Here is a 22,392-nt window from a genome sequence, read left to right on the forward strand (position 1 = left end):
TCTGGTTGATGTAAAATGTCACATATTTGAATGTGCAGTGTGCAGTAATAAATATAAAGAACACTTTGTTCATCACTACTGAATTGCTGTGCTGTGTGGGTCATTGCTAATAGTTAGTGGTAAGCTTTCACAGTTAACCCATTACTGAAACCATTAATTTCAAAAGTGGGCTTCTGTGCATAACAACTCTCTCCTTCCTGTGAAGTGGGTCAGAGAGTGTGTCCTGACTCCTGAGTCTTTCTACTGTAGGCCGGAGGTGTCGACACAGTGCATAAGTTATACTTATCCCTCATTTCTCCCACCATTTCATCCCCCACCCAACCACACCCCTCCATCCCCACCCCATCCTCTCTCTCCCCTCATCCCACATCCTCCCCTCCCTTCCCAACACAGGCCTGTGATGTGGCTGTCCCAGATAATGAGGTGCGAATTGTATTGCAGTAGTCTCTGGGCATGGCACCAGTCTGTGAGGAGGAGGGGGAACCCCAGTCTGCCTGGTGCAATTCCCCAGCAACATCCCAAATCACAGTTGCAGTTCCTCCAGCACTACCACTTCAAAGTGGGAGATCAGGGGTAGATTTGCGCATGACATGCCAGGGCATGACAATGCCCCACCCAGCCTCCTCCTGCTGCTATGTGCCAGGCCCTGGGACGTGGAGACGGTGGACAAAAAGAGGCTGGTGGCTCTCAGAGTGGAGAAAATACTTATTCAGGGAGAGGGCTGGGCAAGCAGGAAGGCAATAGGTGTAGACATACAGGACAGAGCCAGTGCTCTATCCCTATCCCATACAAAGGGCTGTGGGTGATGACATTGTGAGTGAGGGGGAAATAAGGGACACCAGATGACACGGCGGTCCAGGCATCGGAGACTGTGTGGCAACACATACACTGGGTGTCCTGTGAAATCACTCAGGCACTAATTGATAAGATGCAGCACACACACTTCACACCACTTATCTTTCAAGAAAGCCAGCCCATTATCTTGTATTAGGAACCACATGCATATGACAGTGAGATCAAAGGGGTCTTTCCTAGCACTTTCAAAGGAAGCACTGGGTCATTTATTGCTCTTGGGACCAGGGAAAATTCTCATTCCCACTCTGACATTCTTCAGTTAGAGCAAGGTGACACAGTTAAGAGGAGAACCTCTGAAACTGAGCGCCTTCCCACGCCTAGACGTCATTTGAGTGCGAAAATATTTCAAGCATGACTCCTATCGATCTCCAACAAAGGCACTTACCGCCTGTAGAAATTAAAAGAGTTTATGTTGACTTCATAAAGGCCTTTGGATACTTGTTATCGGTTCCCTACTTAATGATATGAGCCAATTATACACTACATGACCAAAAGTATGTGGACACCTGCTCGTTGAACATCTCATTCCAAAATCATGGGCATGAATATGGAGTTGGTCCCCCCTTTGCTGCTATAACAGCCTCTACTCTTCTGGGAAGGCTTTCCACTAGATGTTGGAACATTGCTGCGGGGACTTGCCTCCATTCAGCCACAAGAGCATTAGTGAGGTCAGGCACTGATGTTGGGCGATTCCAATTCATAACAAAGGTGTTTGATGGAGTTGAGGTCAGGACTCTGTGCAGGCTAGTCAAGTTCTTCCACACCGATCTCGACAAACCATTTCTGTATGGACCTTGCTTTGTACACAGGGGCTTTGTCATGCTGAAACAGGAAAGGGCCTTCACCAAACTGTTGCCACAAAGTTGGAAGGACAGAATCGTCTAGAATGTCATTGTATGCTGTAGAGTCAAGTTTTCCCCTCACTGGAACTAAGGGACCTAGCCCGAACCATGAAAAACAGCCCCAGACCATTATTCCTCCTCCACCAAACTTTACAGTTCTCCTGGCATCTGCCAAACCCAGATTAGTCTGTCGGACTGCCAGATGAAGAAGCATGATTCATCACTCCAGAGAACACGTTTCCACTGCTCCAGAGTCCAATGGCGGCGAGCTTTACACCACTCCAGCTGACGCTTGGCATTGCGCATGGTGATCTTAGGCTTGTGTGTGGCTGCTCGGCCATGGAAACCCATTTCATGAAGCTCCAGAAGAACAGTTCTTGGAACTCGGTAGTGAGTGTTGCAACTGAAGACAGATGATTTTTACATGCTACACGCTTCAGCACTCGGCGGTCCCGTTCTGTGAGCTTGTGTGGCCTACCACTCCGCGGTTGAGCCATTGTTGCTCCTAGAAGTTTCCACTTCACAATAACAGCACTTACAGATGACAGGGGCAGCTCTAGCAGGGCAGAAATTTGACAAACTGCCTTGTTGGAAAGGTGGCATCCTATGACGGTGCCATGTTGAAAGTCACTGAGCTCTTCAGTAAGGCCATTCTACTGCCAATGTTTGTCTATATAGATTTCATGGCTGTGTGCTCGATTTTACACACCTGTCAGCAAAGGGTGTGGCTGAAATAGCCGAATCCACCAATTTCAAGAGGTGTCCACATACTTTTGTATATATAGTGTATTTCTCTATCTACGATGTTTCCATAGCAATATGAACAAGTGAACCATTTTACTTAAATTGATCATTCATAATCTAGGTTTATCCTCTTTGCCCCCATTTTCATCAAGATTAGTAGCTCAGCATTTAACGGTAAACAGCATTCCCACTCACCCACACACCCAACCACACCCTGCCCCACCCCCCGTGAAGACCCAGAGCGAGGAGGAGCAAGAGGGGGACAAACCTCTTTTGGACAGGCTGTCATTTCCTCTGGAGGGTTCTGTTATTCCAGTAGCCTTTGTGAATGAGCCAAGTGGCCCAGCCACCGACAGGAGGTGGGCTCTTCACAGGCAGCTGAGGTTGTCAGCCCAGCAGGGGAGGGAGGTGCTCCTAGCAGGTAGACACAGGCAGAAAACAAACATGGACCTTAACAGGAAAGGAACTACAAGACCCTGCTGGTAAATAGGAGAGAGAGATAGATGAGGGAGGGTGGGGGTATATGTATGGCCCAACTAAATATGAAAATGGGAATGTCTTGCACAATCATGAACTTTTCACCTTCAATTACATTTACATTTTTACATTTTAGTCATTTAGCAGACGCTCTTATCCAGAACGACTTACAGGAGCAATTAGGGTTAAGTGCCTTGCTCAAGGGCACATCGACAGATTTTTCACCTAGTCGGCTCAGGGATTAGAACCAGCGACCTTTCGATTACTGGCCCAATGCTTTTAACCACTAAGCTTTCCTACCTAAACCCAAATAAGAATTAATGTAGAAAGTAATCTCATGATATTTCTATGACATGCATGGTCAACACATAAGGAGAGGGTTATTCATAAAACTTCCACCACAGCAAAATTGGTACCATCCAATTATACTGTACTAGATTATATTGATGCATGCCATACTCAGAATATAAGAGAGTAAACTGTTAATAATCTCATGGATTTTCTGGAGTTTTGGGAATGGCCTCCTGTCACCAGAAAAATATTTTATCATATAGGATTGTATGCTCTGAGTGCGCCATCTTGTGACAAAAACAAAGAACAGGGTACTGTGCTTTTGGGACCGGGGATAGAACCATGCAACCTGTCATCTGGTGCAAGTGACACACTGCATTGAGTTCCACTGCATAAGGTTACTGGGTTTAGATCACCCCCTAGTGGTCTATTAAATAAATACATGAATTGATCATTGGTGGAAGATGAACGCTTTCCACTAGTTACCACAGCCACAAATTCAAAATTGGCTATATCTTAAAAATTGTTGAAAACAAAAATGTGCTTTTTGGTCTTCATTTAAGGTTAGGGTTAGGCATACGATTAGCAGTGTGGTTAAGGTTATAGTTAAGTTTAAAATCACATTTTAAGAAGATAAATTGTAGAAATAGGTGGGGTTTATGACTTTGTGGCTGTGTTAACTAGTCACTAGCAAACTGAACCCCTTCATGAATCTTATTTGTTTCCTGTGAACAATGGAGTTTGTGGCTCACTTAACCCTAAAAGCAACAACAGGGGACATTTCTGACCCCAAATTGGAAATGATGGCAAAAATACACTTTCTGTCAAACAGTAACACATTTTCTTCAATTAACATTTTGTAACACAAGTAAATGGTTTCAATTCCCCAAAATATGCATATATTTAAAAATCTTCACACATTTATATAAAAATGTATGTTTCAAAATATACGTTTTTGTATGTTTTTAACAGATACTACCATGGCCACTTGTAATGAAAATTCATTCAAAGTGCGGTTGCTGTGACACTCAAGAGGCTGAGAAATTGGCTATTGAGCTAATCTGACATACCAGGTACGACCTAAAATGGCCACCGATATGGTCACTGATATAGTCAATTTAGGCAATATGGATGCCGGTGCCATCAGACTTTATACTTTGGAATGCCATGGGCTATCAACTCAGTTCCAATTGCATCTACACTGAACAAAAGTATAAAGCAACATGTAAAGTGTTGGTCCCATGTTTCATGAGCTGAAATAAAACATCCCAGAAATGTTCCATACGGTCAAAAAAGCTTATTTCTCTCAAATTTTGTGCACAAATTTGTGTACATCCCTGTTAGTGAGAGTTTCTCATTAGCCAAGATAATCCATCCACCTGACAGGTGTGGCATTTCAAGAAGCTGAATAAGCAGCATGATCATTACACAGGTGCACCTTGTGCTGGGGACAATTAAAGGCCACTCTAAAATGGGCAGTTTTGTCACACAACACAATACCACAGATGTCTCAAGTTTTGAGGGAGCGTGCAATTGGCATGCTGACTGCAGGAATGTCCACCAGAGCTGTTGCCAGAGAATTTAATGTTCATTTCTTTACCATAAGCTGCCTCCAACGTCGTTTTAGAGATTTTGGAAGTATGTCTAACCAGTCTCACAACTGCAGACCACGTGTAACCACGCCAGCCCAGGACCTCCACATCCGGCTTCTTCACCTGTGGGATCGTCTGAGGGGGGTGGGGGTGGTGCTGAGGAGTAAATGATTGGTGAAGAAGCCGGATGTGGAGGTCCTGGGCTGGTGAGGAGTAAATGATTGGCTGGGCCTAGCTCCCCAGTGGGTGGGCCTGGCTGCCAAGTGGGTGGGCCTATGCCCTCCAAGGCCCACCCATGGCTGCACCCCTGCCCAGTCATGTGAAATCCATAGATTAGGGCCTAATGAATTGACTGATTTCCTTATATGAACTGTAACTCAGTAAAATATTTGAAATTGTTGCATGTTGCGTTTAAATTTTTGTTCAGTATAAAATATAGTCTCTCAACTTGGTGTGAAAGTTACAGACGCACAAATATCATCATACCCCCAAGACATGCTAACTTCTCACCATTACAATAATAGGGGAGGTTAGCATTTTTGGGGTATGATATTTATGCTTCTGTAACTTTCTCACTCATCATTATTCACGATTCATTCAGGATTATCTGTAATCATGATAGCATCCACATTAACGTAGAAGTTTTTTGAAACATATTACATTTTTATTTACAATACAAGTGACTCCGCATCCAACAAATGTGTATAGTCACAAGCTTGAGGTAGTCATTGCGTGCTATGAATATGGAACCAAATACTTAACCTTTCACTACTTTAATACACATATAAGTGAATTTGTCTCAATACTTTTGGTCCCCTAAAATGGGGGGACTATCTATGTACAAAAAGTGCTGTAATTTCTAAACGGTTCACCCGATATGGATGAAAATACCCTCAAATTAAAGCTGACAGTCTGCATTGTACCATTTCAAATCCAAAGTGCTGGAGTACAGAGCCAAACAACAAAAGATGTGTCATTGTCCTAATACTTTTGGAGCTCACTGTATACCTTTCCAGGATACATACATCTACCTCTGTGCCAATAAGACATTACATCTATGATCCTCTTGGCTTGACATATTTTAGGGCCATACTAGGGGCAGTTAACTTTGACCTACTACCACGTGCTCATGTTTTCATGGCTTTTTAATTCATACAAGATAGTAAAGTAGCCTACAGTAGGCGACATGTTCGTGCTGCGGGTTGACTCATAAAGCGCATAACCGGGGCTGGCGGGTTTAGGGTAATTAAATATTGTGTGGATGAAGGGCGGGTTGTCATTCTATCGATTTATGACATTATTCTGGTGAGCAAGGGTTTATTTAGTCTTCTAGGGCCAGATATAATAACAGATGAGAAGCTGCATGTTACTAGGCTATAGACAAGTTGACTAACAAATAGCCTACAAAAATGTCGGAAATTATAAGCGGAAACATATCTACAGTAAATCAGGCAACAGGCAAAACATCGTTTCGCCGTCTCTGACTGTAGCCTACAGAGCATTTTCTAAATTAGCGGGTTAGGGTCGGGTGCAGGCCTTAGATTTTCACTTTATCACATATAGGCGGTTGCGGATGGGTTATTAGCCATTGCGGGTGAACGAACACCTGACCCGCGCACCACTAGTAGCCTACATGTATACATTAATAGCTACCAGGGGACAACATTTTTCCTGGAAAGAGAACCTTAGATGTCCCCACGCCTCCCGTGTCCAGTGTACTCAGCACCACCTCCCCTCAGAGCAACGTGACAGGATACCGGATGACTGTGCCTGTGGGGCTTGCTTTCAATCATCATTTAGATAAACAAGCCCTGCTGCTGGTCCTACATACAATATAGATCTACCGATGAGGTAGCAGAATCGGCTAAGACAAGTTTGTTACATACATATCTAGAGTAATAATGGCAACAGTTAAACCAGATGACAGACTGACAAGATCTCAGGGCTTCATGTGCGTTGGTTTTGCGGGAGTTTTCAGTAAAACTGTTACGTCGCCCCTGGAGGTGGTGAAAATTAAGAGTCAAGTGGGCACATTTCACTGTAAAAAAGGCTTTCTCCACAGCTTTCTTTTTGTCTACCAGAATGAAGGCATACGAGGATTTTGGAAAGGGAACCTCGTCTCCTGTCTCCGCCTGTTTCCTTACAGTGCCGTCCATTTGGCAACATACAAACAGTGAGTGAATAAGCAATTTGGTGTGTTGTTTCTGAGTTATGATAACATTAATCTTAGACAAGTAGCTAGTTTGCTACTAGCTAACTATAACGTTACAGCTAGCTAACAGTATAGCTAATTTAATTACCATGCTAGTTAGCGATAACCAACCAGGCTGATAGGGCATGTTTGGAACAAAAAGCAGCACGTCTTTTTACTGGGTTGACATTTTTGCAAATACATTTTATGAATACTTCGACGTCGTCTGCGGAACTGGTATAGCTAGCTAGTTAGTTAGTAAATAAAGAAATAAAGCTAGCTAGTGTCACACATTTCCATCCAACTCACTTCCGTTTCTCTAAAGATTCCTGTTGGACACGCCTTCTATCATTGTCCAATCAGACGGCTCTTAAAACTCAGCCGAGTATGGTGTCACTTCATAGCTAAACAAATTGATAAGTAGGCATGCCTAACTTCTCGATTTTTATGGTCACATTCGACCATGCCATGATAGCTGAGGAGTTCTGGTACATAGTGTTTTCTATTCTAGCGTTGACAGTAAGACCTCACGCGTCAGTGCATGTGCACATGTAAACACGACCCCTGCCCCGCACGCCAGGGAAATGTTCTGTACATCGTGTTCCACGCAGGGCTTCCAAGAAGAGGGCAGCTCCTCTCCTTCCTTGACTTTCAGTAAATATATATTAAATCAAGTTTGTCAGATTAATAAACAGCCATAAAGTATCAGATTAGATTTACTGCAGCTCTACTTCGACACCATCTTAATTTTCTGACGTATGATGGTGGATTCTCAATGGTTTAATTTGCATGGTATGTTTACTCTCTATGAAAAATTACAACTGTTCTTGAATTAGATACTCAGTCTGTTACAGTTAGTATGTTTACTCTCAGAAAAATTTGAACTGTTCTTGAATTAGATGCTCAGTCTATTACAGTTATGTAACATACAGTTACTTACTGCTAGAATTTCCAGAAGCCATAATCATACATAATAATAATAGTATTCACTAGCTGTACCTGTCTCATGAATAACGTATGCATTGATTAAAGTAAATATATTTTCAAAATAGGTTCCTTTATAAAGATAATTAAGAACCAAAACATTGACCTCTGTGTTCTTGACTTTCCAGGATTGTTCACCTCCACATGGATGAATTGGGCTACATCTCTCAGTGGAGGGCAATTTTTGCTGGTGGGCTAGCTGGTATAAGTGCTGCGCTGGCCACGTACCCTCTGGAGGTGGCAGAGACTCGCCTCATAGCTCAGAACTGCAGAGAGCCTACCTACAGGGGGGTGGTCCACACGCTTTCTAAGATATACCAGACCGAAGGCCTTCGAGCACTCTACAGGGGCTTCTCTCTCACAATCCTAGGTACACACTTATGTCTGTATACTACAGAAATGTGGATTAAGATATTCCTAAGAAAAGCCACACAATGATTTAGGATAACTCTATATAAAGTTTGTCCAGTCTGCTTACTTGTGAAACACCCTTTCTTACAGCTTATAGAGCTTTCATTGTTGTTTGAAATTTGGAACAGCCAAACAGAGAATATTTATATCATGATGATATGTTGTTCTATTAGGCAGTGTTGACATAGCTAGTAACTGTGGATCTATTCTGCTACAGGTGCATTTCCCTTCTCTATTGGTTGCTATGCAGTCTACATCAACTTGGACAAGCTGTGGCAGGAGCCCCAATTCCGGTTCACTCCCCTACAGAACTTCATCAATGGCTGCATAGCTGCAGGAGTGGCCCAAACACTCTCCTACCCCTTTGAAACTGTGAAAAGGAAAATGCAGGTAAGCGCACTCAACTCATTGGGCCATTTTATGAGACACAACTAATTTGGTAATACCACATCCATCCATAGGGTGGTGCATTTGTACACATTTGTACCGGTATCTCTGACCAGTACATACCGGTAGTAAAACACTTGTCCTTACACAGCAAAACACTTGCCCTTGATAAAGTAGCCTACGAGTGCATGCGTTTTTTTCTACTTTCTAAACAAAATGCAACATAGAAGCTTAGAAATTAGCCAAAAAAGATAGTCACGCTTTGAAAGTTTTACACTAAGATGAATAATACAGTTTCTTCATAGACTTTAAACTACAATAACTGACCATAGTTATTGGCAAATACCATACATTGGGCTGATGTATGAGTTAATGTCTCCCCTAACATGTCCTTCTCTGTATGAATGAGAGGACACATAGGGTTCAATAGGACTTCTATGAAGGACGGAATACTACATCCGTTTTTATCAATGTATTATTAGTGACCACAAGGTGCTGCGGCAGCTGAGAATGTGAATGCTGTTCAGGGTCTGCCTGCGCTCTAGATAAGTTCTCTAAATATAGCTGACAGCTATCACACAGTGAACAAGCACAGTCTCACTCCAATTGAGAAGCCCATAAAACAAACTGCACCTCTCTTTAATGCCCTCTGCCTAGTTTCAGACACACAGAATTAAGAAATATATTTTTTGTTCCCGTTTTGTATAGAAGTTTATTAGATTTTTTTGGCCAAAACAAGAACTTCAATTAGAGACGGATGACACGACCCACAAGCAACATTTTTTAAGGAAGCTTAAAGCATGGGTGCAGTTCTTGTTTCACCAGCCAGCCAGTAGCATTTCCTTAACAAACTCAGCCTTTGAGATCTGTCAAGGCCTCGTCACTGGAAGTGTGTTGTCTTTGGGGGATGGTTATTCTCATGGATTAAAGTGCCCTCTAACATGCGAATGCATCCAAGGTGGAGCCAGTCAAGTGGTTCATGCTTGACAAAAGGAAAGCACAGTTTGTTTTGGGACATGTAAGATACTGATGTCCTGTCTGTGAGAGTACTGAGACCACACCCACATTTGCTCAGTTAATTTGGTTTCACTTATATCAAATTGGTGAGTGAAGAGTCATCGTAATGAATGACTTCTGTGCTGCAGTCAGGATATAGCTAGTCATGTGGCATCCAAGTTATAAATGTCCCTTAGCACAGAACCCCGGTTTGAGCAATTATCGTAAATGTCAGGAATTTCCATTCATAAAAATCATTCCATTCATTCCATAGTCTCTCTCCCTACATAAAAAAATACTAAAATGTTATAGTAAACTGTAGTATACTGTAGAATACTATACTACACACTTGTATCCCTCATCACGTAGTGCTTTCTTTCACATTTTTAGATTGATTGGACTGCTAGATAGCGTTGTCGTTGCAGAAATTAAGTCAAACGGATTTAAGTTTTTCTGCATTAAAATCACCAGCTACTAGGAGCACTGCCTTTGGATGAGCATTTTCTTGTTGGTTTATGGCCCTATATTGCTAATTGAGTGCAGTCTTAGCTATACATCTCAGCGCCATTCTTTATACTACAGTCATGTCCACAAAAACACTACAGTAAATACTACAGTATACTACGGTCGTGTCCACAAAAACACTACAGTAAATACTACAGTATACTACAGTCATGTCCGCAAAAACACTACAGTAAATACTACAGTATACTACAGTCGTGTCCACAAAAACACTACAGTAAATACTACAGTATACTACGGTCGTGTCCACAAAAACACTACAGTAAATACTACAGTATACTACAGTCATGTCCGCAAAAACACTACAGTAAATACTACAGTATACTACGGTCATGTCCGCAAAACACTACAGTAAACACTACAGTAAAGTCTGCAAAAACACTACAGTGAATACTATAGTATAAAAATATAGTAATACTACAGTATTTAGACCATAGTATTTTTTTCATGTGGGTCATTACTTGGATCACACACGCTTATGAGTTTGTCCCAAATATCTGTCATTAATTGATCCTAAATGCATTTATTTTATACTGGTGCTCTCTAGGGTCACTTTCCTAGTAACTGGTCTAACTGGAAACCTCTCTCATTACATAACTGTCATGACTCATCTAATCAGGAATTTTTGTCCTCCTCTCTCTCGCCAGGCCCAGAATCCTCGCCTCCCCCATTATGGCGGCGCTGATGTCCACTTCACTGGAATGCTGGACTGCTTCAGGCAGGTGATCAGAAGCAAGGGCATCCTGACACTGTGGAGTGGCATCACAGCTAACATGGTCAAGGTAGGACCACCTAAGTCATGTTCCCATAATTTTTGTTATACATTAGCCTATTACCATAATGATTTATTGCGCTCTACCCCCAACCCTCTACCAGTCCTCCTCAGTCTTGTCAGCTGTAGATATAGTGCAGTAATAGATATAGTAATATACAGCCAATGCACATTTATCAAACCAATACCATTTTTTATATCAGTGTGAAACAGTAGAATGGCCCAGTCCTTGGGAGAGGACCTTGAGAGAGATGTGCTTTGTGGGTAATTTATAACAGGGTTATTACAAGCTGGCAGATGTGGGTCTGATCCTTGAACAGCATGCACTGCTCTCATCTTTCATCTCCAAATGGCTTTTCATGATGGCAGTGGAGTTGTTTCTTTTATTGGTGTAAAATCTCCTCTCATGAACAGTCTACCAAGTAAATAGTGTACTTTGTGGACAGGAAGATCATAACCAGGTCCTACTACCAGGGCAGATTTTAACCTACCTCTTCACATTTTATACAGAGACACTTCAAAAGCAATTGATCTATTGAGCCCACTGACATCTTCCCTGTTTGTCCTCCTCAGATTGTCCCCTACTTTGGCCTTCTCTTCAGCTGCTTTGAGATGTGCAAGCAGGTCTGTCTGTACCGCAACGGGTACATTGTGTCTCCATTGAGCTATAAGTTGGCACCAGGCGTGGACCAGAGCATGGGCCCTACTGAGGTGGAAGAGGTGAAGCGGTACCTGAAGAATAGGAACTTTCAGTCACAGCAAGGAAGTCGCTGGTGAAACTGGTGTAACAACAAATCCTGCACAAGGGGATGATGACCATTAGTATAGGAAAGTGTCTGAACTATCAAAAAGAGTCAGGAATATTTGTTGGAATTCAATACTTTGAAGATGACAATTTGGTTGATGTCAGGTCTGATTTCAGAATCAGAGGTACATCTATTGATAGACATTAATCATGCTGTATTGTATTTTAAAGTTGCAATGCAATCATAGGAATTGCACTTTTATACTTGACACATGGAATATTTTTTTTACTGTATGTTCAGAGCAAGGTTATGGTATTTTCTAACGTTGTTATACAGTTTTTTTTTTACTGTATTTGATACTATTCCACTCATTCCGCTCCAGCCATTACCAGGAGCCCGTCTTCCCCCATGAAGGTGCCACCAACGTTCTGTGTAATATGGTCTTGGCCTTACATAAATGTCATGAAGTGGAACACAAAACACACACCTGTTATAAGATGACATTAGCTTACTAATGCCAATTAATGCTTTTCATTATGTTCATTCTGTTATCATGACTATTTTAACAGACTTGGGTATATCATATTTATGTGCCTTAAGGTTTCCTTATTTATTATAAGGCTTATTTCACTGACTGTTTTAATTATGCCTGGTAGTTATGTAATTATTCACACAAAGGATCTGATTGAGTCCCAGCCACTAATCAGTCACTAACTTTCATAGCACATACTGTATGTATCATTGTGTGTTGTGAATCTAGCAATAAGATTGTAACTGAAGCACACCAATGTGCTTCACCAATGTGCAGGTTAGGTGTATACGGTATGTAATACATTTGATTGATGAAACTATGCAAATCTATAATTAATTATTTTAGATTGAGATGATTGAGAATCATTGAAGTGAAATGTACTTGAACAGTCATTGTAATGGTTGATATTGACTGTGGCTGACGTGTGTACTGTACACAATTAGAGAAGTGAAAGAGGCAGGCCAAGAGAAGCTGACGTGCGGGCACCCTGACAAAACTACACTATTTACACTGAGGGAAAAAAGAATTTGATCCCCTGCTGATTTTGTACGTTTGCCCACTGACAAAGAAATGATCAGTCTATAATTTTAATGGTAGGTTTATTTGAACAGTGAGAGACAGAATAACAACAACAAAATCCAGTAAAACACATGTCAAAAATGTTATAAATTGATTTGCATTTTAATGAGGGAAATAAGTATTTGACCCCCTCTCAATCAGAAAGATTTCTGGCTCCCAGGTGTCTTTTAAACAGGTAACGAGCTGAGATTAGGAGCGCACTCTTAAAGGGAGTGCTCCTAATCTCAGTTTGTTACCTGTATAAAAGACACCTGTCCACAGAAGCAATCAATCAATCAGATTCCAAACTCTCCACCATGGCAAAGACCAAAGAGCTCTCCAAGGATGTCAGGGACAAGATTGTAGACCTACACAAGGCTGGAATGGGCTACAAGACCATCGCCAAGCAGCTTGGTGAGAAGGTGACAACAGTTGGTGCGATTATTCGCAAATGGAAGAAACACAAAATAACTGTCAATCTCCCTCGGCCTGGGGCTCCATGCAAGATCTCACCTCGTGGAGTTGCAATGATCATGAGTACGGTGAGGAATCAGCCCAGAACTACACGGGAGGATCTTATCAATGATCTCAAGGCAGCTGGGACCATAGTCACCAAGAAAACAATTGGTAACACACTACGCCGTGAAGGACTGAAATCCTGCAGTGCCCGCAAGGTCCCCCTGCTCAAGAAAGCACATATACAGGCCCGTCTGAAGTTTGCCAATGAACATCTGAATGATTCAGAGGAGAACTGGGTGAAAGTGTTGTGGTCAAATGAGACCAAAATCGAGCTCTTTGGCATCAACTCAACTCGCCGTGTTTGGAGGAGGAGGAATGCTGCCTATGACCCCAAGAACACCATCCCCACCGTCAAACATGGAGGTGGAAACATTATGCTTTGGGGGTGTTTTTCTGCTAAGGGGACAGGACAACTTCACCGCATCAAAGGGACGATTGACGGGGCCATGTACCATCAAATCTTGGGTGAGAACCTCCAGGGCATTGAAAATGGGTCGTGGATGGGTATTCCAGCATGACAATGACCCAAAACACACAGCCAAGGCAACAAAGGAGTGGCTCAAGAAGAAGCACATTAAGGTCCTGGACTGGCCTAGCCAGTCTCCAGACCTTAATCCCATAGAAAATCTGTGGAGGGAGCTGAAGGTTCGAGTTGCCAAACGTCAGGGTCGAAACCTTAATGACTTAGAGAAGATCTGCAAAGAGGAGTGGGACAAAATCCCTCCTGAGATGTGTGCAAACCTGGTGGCCAACTACAAGAAACGTCTGGCCTCTGTGATTGCCAACAAAGGTTTTGCCACCAAGTACTAAGTCATGTTTTGCAGAGGGGTCAAATACTTATTTCCCTCATTAAAATGCAAATCAATTTATAACATTTTTGACACGCGTTTGTCTGGATTTTTTTGTTGTTATTCTGTCTCTCACTGTTCAAATAAACCTACCATTAAAATTATAGACTGATCATGTCTTTGTCAGTGGGCAAACGTACAAAATCAGCAGGGGATCAAATACTTTTTTCCCTTACTGTATACAAAAGTATGTGAACACCCCTTCAAATTAGTGGATTCGGCTGTTGAGCGCACAGCCATGAAATCTCCATAGACAAACACTGGCAGTGACTTTCAACGTGGCACCGTCATAGGATGCCACCTTTCCAACAAGTCAGTTAGTCAAATTTCTGCCCTGCTAGAGCTGCCCCGATCAACTGTTAGTGCTGTTATTGTGAAGTGGAAACGTCTAGGAGCAACAACGGCTTAGCCACGAAGTGGTAGGCCAAATCAACATGCGCGCCGAGCCAACATGCGGGTCGAGAGCTTCAAGTTCCTCGGTGTCCACATCACTAAGGATCTAGCATGGTCCACACACACCTGAGAACGCCTCTTCCCCCTCAGGAGGCGTTGGTATGGTAAATGCTTGGCATCCGACTGCAAGGCGCTACAGAGGGTAGTGCGTTCGGCCCAGTACTTCACTGGGGCCGAGCTCCCTGCCATCCAGGACCTCTATAATAATAATAATAATAATAATATGCCATTTAGCAGACGCTTTTATCCAAAGCGACTTACAGTCATGCGTGCATACATTTTGTGTATGGGTGGTCCCGGGGATCGAACCCACTACCTTGGCGTTACAAGCGCCGTGCTCTACCAGCTGAGCTACAGACCTCTATACCAGGCGGTGTCAAAGGAAGGCCCTAAAAATTGTCAAAGCCACCCAAGTCATAGACTGTTGTCTCTGCTACTGCACGGCAAGCGGTACCAATGCACCAAGTCTGGAACCAACAGGACCCTGAACAGCTTCTACCCCCAAGCCATATGACTGCTAAATAGTTAGTCCGGGTAGGTATTTGGTTAAAGTTCAACTTTTTGGGCAACCCCACAAAATTCACATAGAAATGTGAGTTATAGATCTATCATACTCATTGAAAGCAAGTCTAAGAAGCGGTAAATCTGTTCTATGTGAGATATTTCTATGCTTCCCGTTCTTAAGTTTCGTTTTTGTATCATTTACTTTGGTTTTGTACACCAGTTTCAAACAGCTGAAAATACAATATTTTTGGTTATGGGAAAATATATTTCAGATGGTACAATGATTCTCTACATTGCTTGTTTTGTCACATAAACTGATATTAGGCAAACTATTAGAATTTTTGCAACCAGGTAATTGCGGAGCGATTTCTGCATAGTGCATCTTTAACTGCATTGACCCTTTTTGTACTAACTTTTTGGACTCATGCTGACCAGACCGCTCGCGTGCGTCTGCGTGCATGTTGATTTTGTCCACCCACACCAGATGAGATCAGGACACGCTGGATGAAATATCAAAACGAACTCTGAACCAACTATATTAATTTGGGGCCAGGTCGAAAAGCATTAAACATTTGTCAATTTAGCTAGCTAGCTTGCTGTTGCTAGCTAATTTGTCCTGGGATATAAACATTGGATTGTTATTTTACCTGAAATGCACAAGGTCCTCTACTCCAACAATGAATCCACAGATAAAAGGGTAAACCAAGTTCGTTTCTAGTAATCTCTCCTCCTTCAGGCTTCTTCTTATTATTTGGACTTTATATGGCGGTTGGCAACCAACTTTAAGGTGCATTACCACCACCACTGGACGAGTGTGGACATCAATTCATCTTTCGATTACCCACGTGGGTATATGCTCCTAAAAATCAATGAGGAGATGGGAGAGGCGGGACTTGCAGCGCGTCAAGTGCAGTGTTGGCAATTTAGCGACTTTGTCGCTATAGTTAGCGAGTTTTCAGACCCCTCTAGCAACAAATTTTTTTTAAAGCGACTAGCGACAAATCTAGCGACTTTTTCTGGTGTTATTGGAGACTTTTGGAGACTCTGACGTGAAAGCACATATCGTTCTTACTCTTCTCAACGAGCAGCGGGTGCTGCCGTGGGCCCCACCCAGGCCCCACCCCCATCCCAAAGCACTCACAGGCGGCCCAGTCCTTGCGCAGCAGTCCCTCCCAGCTACAGTCAGAGCAGGAGATGTTCACCCCTCCGCGTCCAGACTGCAAATGAATCACGCATGAGGGAAGCCGCCGCTGGCTGATCCCGCCCTGGCTTACATTCAGGGCGGGAAGTAAATGTAGGGTGTTTTTTACTCACTTTTTGTCTCTCCCACAACGTTATTCCTATCTCCTACAGCGTCCATCACAATTACATGCACATGGCCAATTATGCAAATTAGGTGAAGCCGTCATTTAGCGACTTTAAGGACAACCAATAGCTACTTTCCTTACTGAGGAGTTGACAACACAAGCGTCACAAATAGAACCAAGTTCTATTTTAGTGCCTGGCTACTATGCAGACGCTCGTTGACGTGCGCGATCAGTGTGGATGCAATGATTGAATAACATGTATGTGTACATTTATTTTGCGACGCGAGCGGTGTGGTCAGCATGTCATCGCATACGGTGCTGGTACTGTTTTATTATCTATCCTGTTGCCTAGTTACTTTTATTCCTAAATATATGTACACATCTACCTCAATTACCACGTACCCCTGCACATCAACTCAGTACTGGTACCCTGTGTATATAGCCACGTTATCGTTACTCATTGTGTATTTATTATTACTTTTATTATTATGTGTTATTACTTTTCTGTTATTTCTCTATTTTCTTTCTCTGCATTGTTGGGAAGGGCCTGTAAGTATTTCACTGTTAGTCTACGCCTGTTGTTTACGAAGCATGTGACGATTAAAATGTTATTTTAATTAAATTCCTTTGCTAAACAAGGTGTGGCTTTTCTGAATATGGGTTGACAATGTATGAATGACATCACAACTGTTGTTCGGACTTATACAAAGGATCTGAATGGAGCAATTGCTCCATCATTATCATATTTGGCAGGACACTACATTCAGGAGAACGTCTCTGATGGAAATGCTGAATACAGATTACAGATTGACTGTACACATGTAGTTCTTTCATGATTTCTATCTCAAAGGCTCTGAGCGGTGCACTCTACCGAGAAACCCCTAGTCTGGTGACTGTAACCTGATCTGCTAGTTCCCCTAGTCCCAGCTGACCCCACCACTACCACCTTACTACAGTAGGCTAATGTCATACAAGAAAGACAGCAACATTTTATTTTCCCAAAATATGTAAGTTGTTAAATGGATATTTGAGGAGCAGATGCATTCTTTTTTTGTCCCAAGGAAGTTTGATCACAGGACTGACTATCATTATCCTTATTTTCACTTAACTGTAGGACACAAGATAAGTTGTGTCAATATCATAATAATATAACATCATTATGCCAATTATATCAATTATAATATTATCATTATCATCTGCTTGACCATGGTATTTAATCTAAAAGGAATTTTATCTCAAATCAAATTGTATTGGTCACATACACATATTTAGCAGATGTTATTGCAGGTGTAGCGAAATGCTTGTGTTCCTAGCTCCAACAGTGCAGTAGTATCTAACAATTCACAACAATAAACACAAATCTAAAAGTAAAATAATGGAATTAAGAAATATAAAGATCTTGTGATCCTCTTGTGAGAAATTGCAGAGTCAAGGACATTTTAACCTGGTAGTGAATGGGATGACCTTTTCCCCCCTATATCTAAGTGCCCTCTCACAGCCGATCATTAACTCAGAGTAGACAGGAATTTCAGCCAAAGATGGTGGATCACTCAGGCCGTTTACCATTGAAAAAATTGTCAGTTCCTGTCTACTTAAGGGGGTGGCTCTCCCATAGACACCAATGCAGTTGCAGCTGGGTCTGGTATACTCAGGCTGCTTTTACACAGGCAGCCCGATTCTGATATTTTTTCCACTAATTGGACTTTTAACCAATCAGAGCTGATCTGATTGTTGAAAATACCAATTAGTGAAAAAAAATATCAGAATTGGGCTGCCTGTGTAAACACAGCCTTCCTCTTGTGTCTCTGTTTCAGCTACTCCAAGCTGCCATGCTTTTCACATGACCTTGGGTCCAGAACTCACCAACCAAAAGCTTGGTTGGTAAGGCATAATCAAGGTGTGTCATTCACAACCATGTAGGCCTACTTAACCAACAACCTATTGAATGACATCAACTCAAAATTAGCTATTTTAAACCTTGGATATAACTTTCATGTTATCACATTTAATATTATAGGCCAGTCTTTCATGTATGATATTAATTAAATTTTTATTTTGAAATAAATAAATACTCTTGAGCACGGGCGAACAACACAGCTGAATTCATGAAGACGGGACAAATCTCTCAGGCTAGGGGACGTTCATAAAAACATAGTCTCCGCCCACTAAATCCACCAGCGCACCAATGGCATACCGCCTTTCAGCTCCCGCTTTGTCTCGCGAACATAGAGGCATTAAATCCGCTCTCAATTAAACGAATCGGCCATTTCGACTGAGCCGGCATATCTCAGCAGTCCTTGGCTGAAGGGGAAGGTTTCCTTGTATCAACGTCCTCGATAACAACAAAAAATGAATGAGACCGTCATCTCGTTCGGTAAGGACTTCTTGGCTGGTGGTATTTCCGCTGCCATCTCCAAAACAGCTGTAGCCCCTATTGAAAGAATCAAGCTTCTACTTCAGGTAAGTTTGACTGGCTTTTCAGAAATTAACTGTTAGTTTCTAGCTACAGTCCAGTACTAACGTTAACACGGATGAGAGGGGTTCGTTTGGTACTAACAGTAACTGGCTAAGTTACTAACGTAACTCCTCGCCATATCTTTTTTTGGGGGTGCTTTTTTAAACTGGGTTACCTAGCTATCTACTGTAGCTTACTTAGCTAATGACATTTCATTGGTGCCTTGCAAGGTTGAAAGGATGCGAGTAACTCGTTCATTTTGGTTCCTCGTCGCGTGTGATCAACTTGGAACTGTCAGTTCAGCAGCAAACCGGTGTCCGAGTCTTGTTTGGGAATTTGGCTAACGTTAACTAGCTAACTAACTCTTAGTTTGCTTGCTGCAAATGACTAACGTCATTGTTGTATAAGTTTAAAGACTCCGTATATGTGTTATGCTCATTGGCATCCCTACTAGCTAGTTACTTTGTTCACTAGCTAGCTTGGACATTGAACATCGTTGTGTCCTCTGACATCAAGTATTACGTAACTAGCAGTTACTAGGCCCGAGAAGTTGCCAAGGTCGCAACAAGGGGAGGCTTCATCCTGTGTTTAGCTGAGGCCTAGCGAGAACCAATCTAGTGAGGAGGAGGCGGGTCCTTCTACATTGTGAATGGAACGTTGAAAGGCGAAGTGCTTGGTGATGCTGACTAACGTTACCTAGCTAACTTCTTGTCTACATGATTTTAGCCACTGTTAGCCATGTATCCACAATGTTGCCAACATTGAATTACTATGAATAGTGTTGTTAGGGGTGTTGGCTTATTTAGTTGGCTAAGGAAATTGAATGCTGTTGAGACACTTTTATTGATAAAGTAGGCCATGTCCTCTGTATCTTTGTCATTAAACTGCCGTTTCCTTTTCCCTTTGAAGTTTTATAAATATATTGTATAAAGACTGAGCATTGGCTTTTGATGTGTTTGTGAATACAGGTGCAACATGCTAGCAAACAGATCACCGTTGACAAGCAGTACAAGGGTATCATGGATTGCGTCGTCCGTATCCCCAAGGAGCAGGGCTTCCTGTCATTCTGGAGAGGCAACTTGGCCAATGTCATCAGATACTTCCCCACCCAGGCCCTCAACTTTGCATTCAAGGACAAATACAAGCAAATCTTCCTGGATGGCGTGGACAAGAAACAGTTCTGGAGATACTTCGCTGGTAACCTGGCCTCTGGCGGTGCTGCTGGCGCTACCTCCCTGTGTTTTGTGTACCCCCTCGACTTTGCCAGAACCCGACTGGCTGCTGATGTCGGTAAGGCCGGTGCTGGGCGTGAGTTCAACGGCCTGGGTGACTGCTTGAAGAAGATCTACAAGGCTGACGGTCTGAAGGGCCTGTACCAGGGCTTCTCAGTGTCGGTCCAGGGCATCATCATCTACAGAGCTTCATACTTCGGCGTCTATGACACAGCCAAGGGTGAGTCCATGGACTGCTCTGAGCACAGGCCTCAATCCTCATGTCTGAGTAGAACTGCAAGTGTCTGTTTCACAAAGAATCTTAAAGCCTGCTTTAATCCACTTGCATTTTCTCTGTAGGTATGCTGCCAGATCCCAAGAATGCAAGCATCTTGGTCAGCTGGGCCATCGCTCAGTCTGTGACTGCAGTTGCCGGTCTTACATCCTACCCCTTCGATACTGTCCGTCGTCGTATGATGATGCAGTCTGGACGTAAAGGAGGTAATTGTCAACTTTTGAACACTTGTCTGTATTTTAGTATCAAGTTGTATATTCACCATCATGCTGTCCACCAACAGTGGGCTACTGCTTGTGCTTACCATTCAGCCAAGGCAAAGGTATGACCTGTTTTGCTTGTTTTGCAGGTGACATCATGTACACTGGCACCATTGACTGCTGGAAGAAGATTGCGAGGGATGAGGGTGGCAAGGCCTTCTTCAAAGGAGCCTGGTCCAACGTTCTCCGAGGCATGGGAGGTGCCTTCGTGCTGGTGTTGTACGATGAGTTGAAGAAGGTCCTCTAAACTGTTTTTAGATGTCTCCCAAAAAATGTTTAAACTGTAACATAACTTGTACATTTGGAAGGACTGTCAAATTCCGCCTTATTTATAGGGACCAACTAGTATGTTTGTGCTAGTTGTACTGGAGAAATCTGTTTTGTGCTTTTTATTTTGCCCAATGTTTGTTTCTGTTTGCCCCTCACCAGAATGTAATTCCCATTTTAAAAAAAGTTACAATGCCAGGTCTTCAAATGTCAACCTGTTTCATCCAGATGGTCTGTTTCTAGTCAATACTGTAAAAATAAAGGCAACCTACTGAATGAACCTACAATGAGCTTTTCACTTGGTTTGTGTGTTTCCTTGGCAGTAGCAACACTGAATGGCATGTAGTGTTACTCCTGGCTTCTCCCTGGTGTGGTTTCTCTTGAGAGCCAGCTGGTGTCTTATTCGTTGAGGTGTAACTTTAAGAGCTGGGTTGTCCTTGACAGTTGTGGTTGGGCTCCAGCCAAAGTCAGCTGACTGGAACTTGGACTGGGTGGGTGTAATCTATACAAGCTGGTGAGAAGGTACTAAACAGGGACGGTGTGAAAGAAACAACTACAGACGGTCTTGTGGCTTGTTTTTACCTGACGCAAAATGCATGTTTGAGCACAATTTACTCATTCATATAAACGAAGTAACTGACATCTGGTGCTGAGAGGAATGCTAGGATTACCTGTTGCAAAGTGGATTACTTCAGGCTTCTAAATTTACTCTATCTCTCAAGCCGCTTCCGTCTCGAACTGGTGAGTTGCTGGACCGTTACCTGTATGTGGGGCCAACTAGATAAAACCACAATCCTGCTCAAAGATCTCGATGTTGAACCTGTGCGTTTGACTGGGTGCCAATCCACATTGCTCCAGTTAATAGACTGCAGAGAAGCAAACTCAACCCTCCATTTTAGAGAAGTTAGCTGGAAAACTTATGTTGGGTGAATGTTGAAATAAAGTACTATTAGGAAATAGTCTGTGTGTGCTGACATGTTACCTCTGAGACTTGATCCTGCACTAGTGACATGGCTGAGATTCCTCCAGATACATGATCGTGGCAGCAAAAAAAGAAGGAATGGGAGCCTTTCCAAGCTCATGTCATCAAGAAGAGTGAGGATGCGCCTTACACTTTTCACAACTACACCGTTAAGACTTCGGTACATCAGTGCTGGCTGCAATATATCAGGTTGTAATCCCTGTCCTTGGGTTACCTTCACCAGCCAATGTCAACTACCAGAGTAGGCAGGCCTATGTCGTCATGAGCTCTTTGTAGACCTAGTATTGTCTACGACGCTCTACAATGGAGGACACTCTTAATTTAGCTCTCAATGCCTTTATCAGATTACACATGATTTACCCAGCAGGATATGGAGTATCTGTAATCGTCC

The 22,392-nt window shown here is 42.7% G+C and overlaps 2 protein-coding genes across 2 annotated transcripts; both read left to right on the forward strand.

The window, feature by feature from the left end:
* The first annotated feature begins 6,560 nt into the window (after positions 1 to 6,560).
* On the forward strand, positions 6,561 to 12,661 carry LOC311107863 (solute carrier family 25 member 43-like). Its single transcript, XM_084150433.1, has 5 exons — positions 6,561 to 6,974; positions 8,105 to 8,346; positions 8,605 to 8,777; positions 10,940 to 11,074; positions 11,638 to 12,661. Exons 1-5 carry the CDS (start codon positions 6,703 to 6,705, stop codon positions 11,839 to 11,841), a joined length of 1,026 nt encoding a protein of 341 aa, XP_084006559.1. The 5' UTR covers positions 6,561 to 6,702; the 3' UTR covers positions 11,842 to 12,661.
* A 6,126-nt stretch (positions 12,662 to 18,787) lies between these two features.
* Positions 18,788 to 21,306, forward strand: LOC311107910 (ADP/ATP translocase 2-like). Its single transcript, XM_084150510.1, has 4 exons — positions 18,788 to 18,991; positions 19,955 to 20,438; positions 20,558 to 20,698; positions 20,842 to 21,306. The coding sequence occupies exons 1-4, from the start codon at positions 18,881 to 18,883 to the stop codon at positions 20,997 to 20,999; spliced, it is 894 nt and encodes a 297-aa protein (XP_084006636.1). The 5' UTR covers positions 18,788 to 18,880; the 3' UTR covers positions 21,000 to 21,306.
* The last annotated feature ends 1,086 nt before the right edge of the window (positions 21,307 to 22,392 follow it).

This window comes from Coregonus lavaretus, assembly GCF_964263955.1.
Source record: "Coregonus lavaretus genome assembly, chromosome: 32".
NCBI lineage: Eukaryota > Metazoa > Chordata > Actinopteri > Salmoniformes > Salmonidae > Coregonus > Coregonus lavaretus.

Excerpts from the sequence above, each read along its gene's own strand:
- LOC311107910 (XM_084150510.1), top strand. The coding sequence starts at position 18,881 with ATGAATGAGACCGTCATCTCGTTCGGTAAGGACTTCTTGGCTGGTGGT. Across the intron at positions 20,439-20,557 it reads CGTCTATGACACAGCCAAGG|GTATGCTGCCAGATCCCAAG; the intron begins GTGAGTCCATGG and ends TTTTCTCTGTAG. Across the intron at positions 20,699-20,841 it reads GCAGTCTGGACGTAAAGGAG|GTGACATCATGTACACTGGC; the intron begins GTAATTGTCAAC and ends CTTGTTTTGCAG.
- LOC311107863 (XM_084150433.1), top strand. The coding sequence starts at position 6,703 with ATGGCAACAGTTAAACCAGATGACAGACTGACAAGATCTCAGGGCTTC. Across the intron at positions 6,975-8,104 it reads CATTTGGCAACATACAAACA|GATTGTTCACCTCCACATGG; the intron begins GTGAGTGAATAA and ends TTGACTTTCCAG. Across the intron at positions 8,347-8,604 it reads CTTCTCTCTCACAATCCTAG|GTGCATTTCCCTTCTCTATT; the intron begins GTACACACTTAT and ends ATTCTGCTACAG.